The 14,803-nt window shown below is 43.2% G+C and overlaps 1 protein-coding gene across 1 annotated transcript in view; it reads right to left on the reverse strand.

Annotated features, from left to right (window-relative positions):
* Positions 1-14,307, reverse strand: part of CALB2 (calbindin 2) — a 32,652-nt gene extending 18,345 nt beyond the window's left edge. Inside the window, exon 1 of the mRNA XM_053399390.1 lies at positions 14,114-14,307. Within this exon, the coding sequence (XP_053255365.1) occupies positions 14,114-14,204 (91 nt within the window). The 5' untranslated portion in view covers positions 14,205-14,307. The remainder of the gene's footprint in view (positions 1-14,113) is intronic.
* Between the last annotated feature and the right edge of the window lie 496 nt (positions 14,308-14,803).

Here is a 14,803-nt window from a genome sequence, read left to right on the forward strand (position 1 = left end):
GTGGATTTTGGATTTTTTATTGTGGCCCAATCTATCTAATAGTGGCGATACAGGCTTTATTTTTATTTTTTTAAGAAATACAGTTATACTTCTGGTTACGTACTTACGGTAATTCGTTCCGGAGGTCCGTTCTTAACCTGAAACTGTTCTTAACCTGAAGCACCACTTTAGCTAATAGGGCCTCCCGCTGCTGCTGCACTGCCGCCGCACAATTTCTGTTCTCATCCTGAAGCAAAGTTCTTAACCTGAGGTACTATTTCTGGGTTAGCGGAGTCTGTAACCTGAAGTGTATGTAACCTGAAGTGTATGTAACCCGAGGTACCACTGTATACCAGTATGTAAAATGCCTTACAAATGTCTACTTTGATTTAACAAGTAATAGCACTTAAATAAATTGGGTTGTCAGCGGTCTGCTCCCCCATCAGTAGAAAACTGAATGTGTAACACACTCCCTTTTTAGATAGATGTGTCCCTGCACATTCTTCAGAATATCCTGAGGCAAAATGTGCTTTTGGCAGACTTGACAATATGGAAGAAACAGACACCTGCTGTTTGGTGTTTTGATAGACCAGCACTGAGGCCTGCTGTTTCTCAGCTTGTGAACTATAGAGTGGGCAGTGGGGTGAGGTGGAAAGCGGAGGGGACCCTGTGGCACTCCAGATATGGTTTGGCTATCATCATCCCAGCCTACTGGCAATGCAGGCTGCAGGGGCTAATGGAAATCGGAGTCCAATGACTTGTGGAGGGCCACAGGGCAGTTACCCCTGCCAGACAGATGCTCTAGTGATCCATTCCTCCTCCATTTTGTTTTTCAACCCAAGGAGCCAGGGCAGGAGGAGGCTGTGTCTAAGCAGAAGGAGGGCAGGCAGGGAGAGGCAGCAGCTTCCCCCTCCCCCCTCCTGTTGTTTTCCAGTACAAAATATCCCCCCAGCATCTTTTTCACCTGCATAATGAAAGTTATAAGGCTCCCAACCAAATATATAATCATGCGAAGGAAACAATGGGTTTCCAGTGCAATGTTTTCCTCGCGGCAGTACCTGGGGTGGGGTGGGGTGGGGGGTTGAGAGGGATTGGTGGCTATGAGGAGGCACTTACTCCTTCCTTAGCGCTGGGTCACCCTTGCAGATCCCCTTGGTTATTTTAAAATGTCTCCCCTCCCTCATTGGGTTCCAGAGCTGGAAGTGAGCCCAGCTGAGGGGTGGGGCTTTTGGGGGGAGACGTGGACTCAGATTTAGGTTAGCTGAAGGGGAAAGGAATGAGTCTTCTTCCTTTTCCTGCCATATTCATTGTATTAATTTATTTTGAATATTTCTAGATTGCCCCCTCAGGGTAAAAGCCTCTCAATCCAATGTGGCCCACATAAATATTTGAAAATATCAAAACGAAAACCATCCACTTATATTAACAAACTAAAATAGCCATCTAAAGGCATTAGGCAGCCCCAGCGGGCACACACATACATCCTGTAACATTTAAAACAATTGCAAGGAAGTTAAACGCTAAACAATAGGATGCTAAAAACTCAGCTCAACATTTCAGCTGAAAGCAGATGGAAGCAAGTGGGTTTTCAAGGCTGGTTCAAAAGCTAGTGACGATAGAGCCAGCCCTATATCCCTTCAGATGGGATTCCACAAGTATGGGGCCAGTATCAAGGACCAGCTCTACCATTAGGCAGAGTGAGGCAGGAAACCTCAGGCAGCAGATGCTGAGAGCTATGGATCAGACAGAACCGCCTATGCCATGCAGTCCACCCAGCCACCCAAAAAGCCCTCAGGTGCAGAGGAAGACACTGTGCCACCAGCCAGTGTGGAAGCAAGATTCACACACCAATCCACTTGGCCTCTGCATGTAGAATATGTGCAGCATCTTGGCCTTAGGCAGCAAAATGTCTTGAGCTGGCCTTGGCACTCTATTTTGTCCAGTGTGAGTTTGGGACAAGATGCTTGCTGAGTCTATGCTAAACAACTTTGTACACAGGGCCATCACGGGCTCTGGGAATCGCAGCAGTCCTGAAGATGAGTCCTGCTGGAAAGCCTGAGACGGGTGAGGCAAGTGTTTTCTTAAAGCAGGTGGCATTGTGTAATTGATCTCTGATGGGCCCCCGAGGGAGAACCTTTAATCAGGGGAGGTTTTACTGGCACATCCCTGTGGGGAGAGCAGCCAGTGGAAGAGTGTGGGATAGGGTGACACAGAACAAGCCTGCAAACAGGCAAGGTTAAGCCATGGCTTTGGAATGGAGAAAGTGTGAGCAATGAGAAGATGGAGGCCGCTAGAAAGAGACCTTGAGTGTTGACAAGAGCAGTCGGAAACTAATAAACCACATTCACACAACTTTGAGTGACACACAGTCAACATGGTTAAATTAATGTACCACCACCTCCAACACTTGTTATATGTAAAGTAATTACAGAGGTACCTCGGGTAACAAACATCTCTGGTTACAAACACTTTGGGTTACAAACTCTTCTAACCCAGAAGTAGTACCTCAGGTTAAGAACTTTACCTCAGGATGAGAACAGAAATCGTGTGTCGGTCAGTGGTGCGGCAACGGCAGCAGGAGGCCCCATTAACTAAAGTGGTACCTCAGGTTAAGAATGGTTTCAGGTTAAGAACGGACCTCCAGAACGAATTAAGTTCATAACCCGAGGTACCACTGTACTTTAACCCATGATTCTGGAGGCCAGCCTTACACATGAAGCAAAGTGAGTACCAGTTCAGAACACACAAGTAGTTGCTACTTTTGCATGTGTCCTTATGAACGTGGTGGGGAGGGGGGAACTTGCTGCAGATAGAAAACTAGTGTATCAGGGTTTGGCCTGCTGTGCTTGGCCTCTATATGTGGGAAATTACTCAGAAGTACACTAATGAAAAGCAGGACTCTGCCCCCACTGTATTCCAAAGTTATGTGTAGTTTTCTAGCTTGTGAGTGGTTTGCCATCCTGCAGTTTGATTGTGAGCACCACCCCCATCCTGCTTTGCTGATGCCATTCTTGCCCCTGGGTCATCCTGCATGCATCTGAACCAGGGGGACGACAAGGAGGAAGTGGCTGACCACCTCAAGGGGCTTCAGGAAACACCAAGGTTGAGGTAGGACATAACTTGGTGAGAATCCACCATTATTAGGATCTCCAGATTTTGCATCCTCTGCGACATCAGCTGTTGATGCAATGAAAATGATGGTGATGCTTCGAGCGCCCTGAGTATATTGTACATGGCTTGATTCATCAGAAAGATAGATAAGATAGAAATTGCAGGGGTCCTCTGATATAATAATGGGATTACTAAGCAGGGACAGTATAATTTCATACTGATGCCAAGTCCTTGGTTTCTGCTCTGATCATTGCAAGCGAGGTGATGTAACTGAAAAGCTGTGCTTAATGATAAGTTGCCAAAATGATTATATTAATAACAGGTTAGATCTCCTTAGCTCCCCTGGGAAGACCCCCCTCCACACATTGAATCACCCTCAAATTACACTGCAACAACATATCATTTATGTCTGTGTATGTGTGTTTGTTTGCGGGGTGGGGGTGTCGTGTTTGTTTTTAAGCTGAGCTTACTTGAATTGACAAAAGGTGTCTTGGTTGCATTCACCCTTTAGCGATGCATCCTGCTCAAATTTAGAAGGAGGGCAACCATGGTTGGAGGGGTGAGGAGGGGTACATAGGAATTACAGGGGCCAATCTGAAATGCAGTTCTTTTGGGCACTCCCTCTTTCTCTTTCTCTCTCTCTCCCCCACCTTTCTCTTGTATTCTTCATACCTGCCTTCTCCAACTTGGTGCTTGCCCAGGAGTTCTGGACTGCAACAGCCATCCACCCCAGCCAGCACATCCATGTTCCCATCAGCCCCAGCCTCAGATAGTTGTGGGATGGTTGGGGCTGATGAGAACTGTGGTTGAAAAATCTTGGGGGCACCATCCTGATGCCACAAGTAAAACTGCCTTACAAATCTTACCAATAGGAGGGACTGAGAGGGACTCCAGCTTGCTCCTGCTTGCTCGCCAGAAGTGAGGCAAGGCCTGGAGACTCAATGAGATCAGGCTAGCACTGCTTAGACTGGCTTTTTCTTCCTGGGTGTGTCCTCCTTGGCCAGTGAGGTCAGCTGACCATGTTCAGGTTGGAAGGACAGTCTAGGGTGCCCTGAGCCCACTGAGCCTCATTTACCAGCTTTGCTGACAGGCTGAAGTCCCAGTGGTACAGGAGGCAAACTGCTGCAAAGTGGCTGCAGGAGACACCCTTGTTGCCTTACAGAAAGTCAGGAGGGGGATCTTGCTTTGCTGCCTCTTCTACCAATCAGGCATTTAGGATAAGGCCCCACATGGCACCGCTCTGACACCAAGTAAATAATCCACAATGCTAACAAGGTCTAGCCATACTCAGACATTCTGTTCAGAGTGAGTGAGAATGAGTATGCTCTGCTCTGCCTGCCCCCCACCATCAATCATCCTTCATGAGCTGAAGGATAATGCCTGAAGCAGGCGGCCTTTTTCTGTCAATGCAGCCTTTCTGCATGGTACAGAAATCAGGGAAGGAGGGTGTTTACCCAAGGAGAGCAGACTCCCCACTTCAAAAATTATCCCTCCAATGCATGGGGGGTAATGATGATGGGGTGGTGAGCGGTCCTCCCTCTCCTTCTTTAGGGTGCCTGAACAGGGCTATGTCTTGCTGCCTTTCAAGAGTGAGCCTTGTAGGATTATTGCCATGTTCCAGTCGCATCCCAGGGGTGGGATTGTGTTGCTGCTGGAAGGTCAGAATCCCCTGTGCCCTCAAAGAGAGAGAGACCCCCCTGAAGGAGAGCAAGGGAAGTCCTTCTTTTACTAAATGCATTTCATGGAGTGGCTCTTAATCTCACGGAAGGAGCAAGAGGTTGAGCTTTTTGAACAACGCAAGGAAATACGATCACAGCAGCTTAAACCAACTATACCTCCAGGGGTTAAGTGGGGAAGGTACAGGGGTCTTCCAAATGTGAGATTGCAAGAGAAACAGGTGGCCTTGTGAAGTTCAGTTGACAAATGCAAATTGGGTACCTGGTGCAAAATATTGCAGATGTCATGCGTTATCTAGAAAGGTTGCTGGAGCTCAAGAGAGAGTCTGCAGTCATAGTACTGATGTTTTTGGGAAATGTGGTTCACAGTTAGCAAATTAAAGCCCAGGACACATGAAGGCAGCAATTTTTAAAATGTTACCTTTCCTGCCTACAGGGCCAAATAGACAAATAGAGCCACAAAGTCTTGAACAATTTGTGAACAGTCCTGGAATCAATTCTTGATGAGGAGTGATCTAGAAATATTTGAATCAATTGATTAATGTCTGGGTGGGATCATGGTTCCAAAGGGAGCCTTTGAAAGCAATCTGGAAAGGGGGACTTCCGGTCAGCGCCAGCGACTAATGGCGGATTCCCTCTGAGCTCCGGAGGGAATCGGCTCCGCGGGACTGGGTCTTGCCGCTCCGGCGAAGCGGGGACCCGAAAAAATCACAGGCGGTGAAGCCTGTGAACTTGGAGACTCGGCGGGCACCATTTGCGTCCCCCCCCGGCTGCGAAGGAGCCTTTTTAAAGGCTTCAGAACGGGACGGGGGTGAGCGGCGCGGGGCTGAGAGTCGTCTACCTTTTCCGCGGAGTGAAGCCGCACGGCCATGGTCGGAGAGCGCTGATTCCTTTCTGGATAATTGGACTCTAAAGCAACTACCCGTGAGTAGGTTTAAGCAAATTGATCGGAGGAAATTTTGAGTAATTTTGGCACCAAAATGGGAAAGGTACAAACAGGAAGTCTGCCTTTCTGGATTGTAAATAGATCAAAGCAAAGAGACTGTGAAGCTGTAACTTTGAAAGACTTTTTTTTGAAGGCTTAAAATCCAACATCAAAAAAGCGGTTTCCCCTCCCATTTGCAGGAGCGGAGGGGAGAAAATTTGTGATTATTTACCTGCAAGAAAAGAGGGAAGTAAAGATATATCCGCTGCCTCTAAAACCTGGGAACGGTCTGCCTATGACTGGGAAAGCCGATCAGTGGGAAAACTGTCAGCACGTTAAGGGTAAAGAATCTTGAAGTAACTCTGTGAAAGATACAGTGTTTTTAGAACTGCTTTTGAATATAAAGTAACTTTTAAGGATATTGAAATTGTGGCTTTATAGGGACACGGGGACTTATAAGGACTATATTTGTTTTAAAAGTTGCAAAGTAAAGTTGGAAGTGTGTCCTCCTAGAGGAGACTATGTTGCAACAACATTCAAGCCACTAAACAACAGCTTTGGAAAATTCCTCTTCAAAACAAATCTACCAGGCGTGAGACTGACCTTGGGTTTTACATGAGAGTGTTATGGCAAATGAGAAAGGGAAGATAGAGCTGGCGCAGGAAAAAACCACCAGGTCCGGCAGACAATACAAGACTGATACTACACATCAGAGAAGGGCCTCAACATCCGGAGCAGCAGATGCAGCAGGAGCTGCTGCTTTGCAAGTAAAACCAAAAGCTATGTCATCTGAAGACGTATTGGCCCAGGCACTCGGCAAAATTAATGAATCTTTGGAAAATTTAACCAAACAGGTAGCAGAGACAAACAAACAAGTAGCAGAAACAAATAAACAAGTAGCTGAGGCCTCAGCAAAAATTGACTTGAACACTACAAGTATTAATGAACTGGGAAAGAAGGTGAATTCTAATACACAGTCTATTGAAAAATTATTAGAGGAATCGGCCTCAACTCGAAAGATAGCAGAGGAAGCTAAGGAAATTGCAATTGCTACTCAGGAGAAGATACCACCTGTATATAAGAAACTAGAGGGTCACGATCTGACACTGTCTATGATTGAATTACAAGGAGAGAAATTTAAGAATCAGAGCTGTACCTGAAAGTGAGAAAGATAATCTGGCGGACTTCCTTACAAAGGAATTTATAGATTTTTGGCAACAGGACCTGGGGAAGGAAGAATTCAAGATAGTGAGTGCATTTAGACTTGGTAAAAGACAAAGAAAGAACAAAGCAAGAGACTGTCTGATTACTTTAAGAACAAAAGAAGAAAGAGACAAAATTTTGAATCTGCACTACCAAAGAACTTTGGAAATTGAAGACTCATTTGTGGAGATCTTTAAGGATATACCCAAATATATTTTGGATGTAAGGACTTATTACAGAGATCTTGTCGTTCTATTGAGAAGAAACAAAATACTCTTCAGGTGGGAATTTCCCCAAGGTCTATCTTTCAAATACAAAGGAAGGAAAATAAGAATAAGGACAGTGAATGATAAAGACAAGTTTTTGAAAGACCACGAGGAGGACCTACAGAAGGAAGTGGAAGCCGGTGAGGACCAACCTGCATCAGGAAAAGGAATTTTAGATATAGCAAACTTATCATTTGGACTTCTTGGCCCAGGGAAAGACACACTGCCATCAGAAGAGGAACAACAACTTGGTGCAGTTGGAGGGAAAACTAAGTAATTTACCATGGCTCTGCAACTTCTAAGTTGGAATTGTAATGGACTGAACTCCCCTCGAAAGAGAAAATGTGTTTTCAATATACTAAGAAAAGAACAATTGGACTTCATTTGTTTACAGGAAACACATGTAATGAGGCTACACAGGAAAATACTTATTAATAAGAGATTGGGACAAGAGTTTATTTCGTCTGATAAAGTTAAAAAGAGAGGAGTGGTGATATATGCAAAGGAGAAATTTTTACCAAAATTAATTTTTAAAGATGAACAAGGAAGATATTTGGCAATTGAAATTCAATCTCAAGGAGAGAAATTTTTGATTGTAGGGGTGTATGCACCGAACGAGGGGAAATCGGAATTCTTTAAGAAGTTGCATGAGATCCTTCTGGACTATATGGACTATAATATTATTCTGATGGGAGATATGAACGGAGTAGTAGCTACAAACATGGACAAGGCACAAAAACAGGTAGTCACCAAAGATGGTAGACTACCAAAAACTTTTTTCGAATTGACTGACAATATGGACTTGATTGACATCTGGAGAACTAAGAACCCCCTGGGGAGAGAGGGAACCTTTTTCTTTGAAGCTAAAATGACATGGACTAGAATCAACCAAATTTGGATTACTAGAGGAATGGCACCAAAGATAAAGAAAGTGGAAATCTGCCCTAAAACTTGCTCAGACCATAACGCTGTAAAGATGGAAATGAAGCAAACAACAACTGGCTCCTTTAGATGGAGGATGAATGACACCTTATTTAGAGATGAAGAAGTATATAAAAAGGCCCAAAAAACTTTGAGAAACTATTTTGAAATAAATTTGACTACCAATGTTGAAAAAAGAGTAATCTGGGATGCAAGTAAAGCTGTGATGAGAGGGTTCTTGATTCAACAGAACGCAATAAAAAAGTCGAAATGAGAAAAAAGATAAAATTCTGGAGAAAATAAAAGGAGAGAAAAAATTGAGAGTAAAGCCAAAGTCGCAGGAGATTTTGAGAGAAATAAAACTATATCAAGTACAATATATGGAATTGATGAATCAGGAAATAGAATGGAAAATTAAACAAATGAGACAGAAGACATTTGAATCAGCGAATAAGTGTGGGAAACTATTGGCTTGGCAATTGAAAAAAAGACAAAAACTAAATACCATTACAAATTTGGAAGTAGAAGGAAAGGACATACATAATCCAATTGAGATTAGAAATTGCTTCCAGAAGTATTTCAAACAACTATATGCACAAGGGCCACAGAATGAAATGGACATTGACCGTTTTTTGAAAACAAATGGATTACAAAAAATCTCACAAGAAAGTAAATTGATGTTGAATTGTAAAATATCTGACCAGGAGATAGAAGGTGCCATTCAAAATATGCAATTAGGCAAGTCTCCAGGACCGGATGGGCTAACTTCCAGATATTACAGATCTTTGAAAGAGTGGTTAATACAACCTCTGAAGGAAGTCTGCAATGAAATTTTGGAAGGGAAAAGGGCACCAGAAACGTGGAAAGAGGCTTATATTACACTTATACCGAAAACGAAAACTGAAAAGACTCAATTTAAGAACTACCGCCCCATATCCTTATTAAATGTGGATTACAAAATTTTTGCTGATATTTTAGCTAAGAGACTGAAAAAAGTATTGATTGAAGAGATTCATAAGGACCAAGCGGGCTTTCTACCGGGAAGACATCTATCTGACAATTTGAGAAATATAATTGACATTTTGGAAAAGTTAGAAGTGAATATAAACACTAAAGCAGTGCTGATATTTGTGGATGCGGAGAAAGCCTTTGACAATATTTCTTGGAGTTTTATGAAAAAGAACTTACAGGGTATGGGGGTAGGCCAAGGTTTTGAGAATGGTATAGGTGCAATATATTCTGAACAAAAGGCTAAACTAATTGTAAATAACGTGGTTACGGAACAATTTGAGATAGAAAAAGGGACACGACAGGGGTGCCCAATTTCCCCATTGCTTTTTATTTCGGTCCTGGAGGTCCTGCTGAACATGATTAGAAGGGACCGGTTGGTTAAAGGTATACAGGTCGGAGCTAAACAGTATAAATTGAGAGCATTTGCAGATGACTTAGTATTGACATTACAGGAGCCAGAATCTAGTACTAAAAGAGTTCCGGAATTGATTCAAGAATTTGGTCAGGTTGCAGGATTTAAACTGAATAAGTCAAAAACTAAGGTTTTAGAGAAAAATCTAACATTGACTGAAAAAGAGAAGTTTCAGAATGAAACAGGTTTGACTGTGGTTAAGAAAGTGAAATACCTGGGGATTAACATGACAGCTAAAAATGGGAATTTGTTTAAAGATAACTATGAAAAATGTTGGATGGAAGTGAAAAGAGATTTAGAAATTTGGTCAAATTTGAAGCTTTCCTTGTTGGGTCGAATTGCAGTCATAAAGATGAATGTATTGCCTAGAATGTTGTTTTTGTTTCAAACATTGCAAATTGTGGACAAGATGGACTGTTTCAAGAAGTGGCAGAAAGATATTTCTAGATTTGTCTGGCAGGGCAAAAAGCCCAGAATAAAATTTAAGATATTAACTGATGTAAAGGAAAGGGGTGGATTTGCCCTGCCAGACTTTAAACTTTACTTTGAATCAGCGGCATTCTGCTGGTTGAAAGACTGGCTGCTTCTTGAGAACACAGACATTTTGGATTTAGAAGGTTTTAACAACGTTTTTGGGTGGCATGCATATTTGTGGTACGACAAGGTTAAAGCACATAAAGCATTTAAAAACCATATTGTCAGGAAAGCATTGTTTAATGTTTGGATTAGATATAAGGATTTACTGGAGAATAAAACCCCAGGTGGTTGTCACCAATGGAAGCGAAAGCTCAGAAAAAGCTCAATATGGAGGCCAAATGGCCGAAATATTGGGAAATTTTGGAACAAGAAGGAGATAGACTGAAACTGCAGAGTTTTGAGAAATTAAAAGACAAAGTGCGAGATTGGCTTCATTATTATCAGATAATGGAGGCTTACAATTCAGATAAGAAAGTCGGCTTCCAGGTGGAAAAATCTAAATTGGAAACAGAACTGTTAGAATCCAAAACTAAGATTTTGTCAAAAATGTATAACTTGCTGTTGAAATGGAACACTCAGGATGAGACGGTCAAATCTGCAATGATTAAATGGGCACAAGATGTTGGACATAACATTATGTTTGCGGACTGGGAACAGTTGTGGACCACCGGTATGAAATTTACGGCATGTAATGCCTTAAGAGAAAATGTTATGAAAATGATATATAGGTGGTACATGACCCCAGTCAAGCTTGCAAAAATTTATCATTTGCCCGATAATAAATGTTGGAAATGCAAAGAAAATGAAGGTACATTCTTTCACCTTTGGTGGACGTGCCCTAGGATTAAGGCTTTCTGGGAAATGATCTATAATGAATTGAAAAAGGTATTTAAATATATAAGAAGGGGAGGTATGAGGAGGTCAGTGAAATATGTTATCGAAAAATAAGCATTGCGAACTTTATGTGTTTTTAAACTTTTTTGCTTTTTTCTCTTTGCTTTTTTTTATTGTATTAAATTGGAAAATTTTAATAAATATCTTTTTTTAAAAAAAATGAAAGCAATCTGGAAATTTCCTCTGGTCCAAAATAGGGCAGGCAAGTTTGTTAACTAGGACTGCATGGCATGGTAATGTTATACCAGTGCTTTTTGCTCTGCTCTGTCTTCCAGTCCATTTCCGGGCCCAATTCAAAGAGCCACCATTAATCCATTAACCTTTAACAACTTGGGACAAGGTGACCTGAAGGACTGTCTCTGCCATATATACTTACCTGGACATCAATATCTTCTGAGGTCCTTCTCAGGGTTTCCCCAACAAATAAGGTAATGCAGCTAGTTTATAGGGAGAGGACCTCTGTTCATTGCGTATAGAGCCCCCTTTTTATGTTTCCTGGGTTTTCAGTCTTAATATATTTTAGTGACATTCAGATCTTTGGTATATTCTTGGAGTTTTAAGACTGATGACATTTTGGTGCAGCTGTGAGCTCTGTCGTATTGATTTTGTATTTTGCTGGTAGTTTTCTGCTCTATTAGATTTTGTGGTGCTTTTATGGTTTTATTATCCGGCTTTATATTTATTTGCTTTAATTTTTAGTGGAAGCCTCCCAGAGAACATATGTTATTAGGCTGCCATAAATAAACTAAATAAAAGATGCCAGCATGCCTTCCTTCTTTAGGAGGGGCAACGAGGTCAGCTTCCTCCTTTTTTGAGAGCTTCCAGGCTGTTGCTATTTTGGGGTGGGATTCGGTTCACATACTGGCCAATTCAGGTTGTGCTTTGGGAGAATGTCATGCAAACAACAACAAAAACCCTCGTCCCTGAAAAGATCAGACATTCTGAGATTCAGAAAGTGATAGGGAAATGCATCAGCAAGTGTAGACTAGCATTTGCTTGATGCACCATTGTCAGAATAAATGCTCATTAAATAGTCAACACTGCTTAATTTCCCTGCAAACAAATCAGGGTGAATAATCAATAAACAAGCCATCTGGAAGAGGACTTGCTCGGTGCACTTTAGCCACAATCCAGCAGTGAGTTATGTGAGCTTATCCCCAATCAGTTTCTGTAGGCTTAAGCTTGCCTCGCCCCGCAGGAGATCACGGACTCTGAGTGAGCTGAAAACACCACCCCGCTTTTTGCTCCTCTCCTGTCAGCATCTGCCCAAGGTGAAGGTTGCTCAGTTCCTTCTGATGTACAGACTAGGATTTTTTGTTTCAGCTGCTTTGAGTTTCTGAGTTAGGGCTGGGAACCTCTTTTCTATCAGGGGCTGCATAACCTCAGAGGCAATCAGGTGGGGCGGAACTGCATGCCGACAGTTGAGGCCATGGTCAAAATTGGCTGGTGTTTACAGCCCTGCAGGATTACACAGTGCCCCCCTCTCTTTCTTACACACAGACAGAACAAGGAAAAGTGGGCCTGCAGTTCCTGGAGGGCCACTTGAAACTAAGCCGGGGGCCGCAGGTTGTCCCCCACTCTTCTAAGGAAAAGCGATATACAATTACAATAAAACTCCACCCCTGGATCCCTGCTCCTTGTTTGTCCTGAGGTTGCTGCAACCATGGAGAATCATAAAGTAGTCAAGCAGTCACAGAGACCAGTCCATTGTTAGGCAACTGGCCCATCCACCCACATGCTTCACCTTCCCAGCCCTTTGATCATCCATGCCATGCACAATATGCCACAGAAACTCATTGTTTTGAAATCACATGCTCCACTTAAGTGGCTCCAGCAAGAAACCCACCTGGTAGCACACCACAGGGGAGCATCATGCACACCCTACCACATACTGGGGTGTGCCTTCAGCCAGTTCATCTCAGAGGAAAGTCTCTTCCCTGTCACCGGTGTGGCAATTGGTGCAGTCAAAACATGCACATATACAGGGTGGGGGGATTTAATTTATGAAATTTTTGGTTCTCTTTCATTTCATAGGACAAAAAAAGTCAGAAAAGGACCTGGTTAGATTTGTCCCTATGGCCCCAAACCATGTGAACCTCTTGCCTCCTGCAACAGTATCAGGGAGACTGTTTCACCCCTACAGCTGAAATTCTTAAAGACCACCTTCTTCCAAGTTCTGCTTTTTCTATCCCATCATGGCTGGAAGAGGAGGCACAGCAAAGGGCTTAAAGAGTTTGAGGATATGCATGTATCCCCCTCTCCCACAAATAAAAACCTTTTTGGATCAGCGTTCTGGATAGCAGCCATCTCTTCCTGTGTTGTGTTGGATGTTAACAGCCACCACCTCGGGCACCCAGTGGCTTACCTCATGTGAATTACTTGTTAGTGGTGCTTAGAGGCAGGTTTGCAGCTATCTAGAGTAAAATCCTGCTATGCCGTCTTGACACAGTGACTAGTGGGGAAAACATATTGTACACAGAATTCTCCAGAGCTCAGATCAAAGGTTTTTAAATAATAATGGACACCCGCAGGGGGTGTTATCAAGACATGGTCACAGGACCCTTTACGGTAAGGCAAACTCCCATCATACTGCAATCATTGCCCTTCTCTATAGGAGCACATGTTTAGCTGCACAGGCAAACACAACCCAACAGGAGAAGCCACCTCAACTCTTCCTAACATGGGACAGGATCTCTAACCAGACTTACTTATAGTGGCAAAAAGTTTATGAGCCTCCAAAGTTTATGAAAATAAACACCAGGAAGTCTAAAACAGAAGCCTGAGACTATACTAGTCTAAAACATATTGAATTCTACCAACTGAAACACTTTTCAACTTACCCACACCCATTGTGCCCCCTCTCATCAGAAACATTTCCACTCCTCTCTGCTCACTCTTTGTCTTACTATTTCCAACTCTCATTTACTACTGCTAACAAAAGTGAACAATTTATAAAACGTAGACACTTAAAAACCAACAGCAACCCAACAGCAAAAAGAACAGGCAACAGAAACTACCTTTTCTGAATTCTGTCTTTAAAACCACCTTATTGCAGCCTTTTAAATAAAAATTCAGGCAAAATAGAAAGAAACTTAGCATGCCTACTGATTAGCACTGGCCATTTTAAGCCACTGATCAATCTCCTCCAGCCACATGTTGGCACCAAGCAATAAAACATCAGTTGTCCCTAAAGGTTAAATGAACAGAAGTTTGTGTCCCTCTTTTCATTCTCACTGACCATCAGCATCATAATGTTTCCAGATGTCCAAGAACTGGGAGGCGGTCAGCTCTGCCAGGTGCAGATAAGGGGGCTGCTGCTTCCCTGCCATGAGCGAACTGGTCCTCAACCGCGTTGCTCTCTTGTCTGCGTTCAGCACCAGGAACTGTCCAGCTGCCTCTCCAGCTCCCTCGCTGCCCTCTCTGCCTTTATAAGCCTTTCAAAGCTTGCAGAAGGAGGCAACGTCCACTAGAGGGCACACAGGCTGTTGAGGAGAAGGCGGCGGCAGCAGCAAGGGAAAGTGTGTGTGTGTGTGTGTGTGTGTGTGTGTGTGTGTGTGTGAGAGAGAGAGAGAGAGAGAGAGAGAGAGAGAGAGAGAGAGAGAGAGAGACGTAGGTCTGTGCCAGTGTGTGTTCTAATCTGGAAGTTCTACAACCTAATGAAAGCAAAGTACTGGGGTGCATGACAGATGACAGGGAGGGAAGTCTACATGAAATATCTGAGTTACACTGGTTAAACATGTGCAACTCCTGGTTTCTGAACAGGGCAGGTAATCATCTGAGACAGTCTTCATGGTTATCAGACAGACCATGCAAGGTCTGCCCCCAACAAAACCCGCCAAAAATGATGAAGAGAAACCATGTCTTGGGGCAGCAGCAGCAGATGGCAGGATTGGCATAGGGATTTGTAGCATTTGCCGGAAATGGAGAG

The sequence above is a fragment of the Podarcis raffonei genome, chromosome 8 (assembly GCF_027172205.1).
Source record: "Podarcis raffonei isolate rPodRaf1 chromosome 8, rPodRaf1.pri, whole genome shotgun sequence".
Lineage (NCBI taxonomy): Eukaryota > Metazoa > Chordata > Lepidosauria > Squamata > Lacertidae > Podarcis > Podarcis raffonei.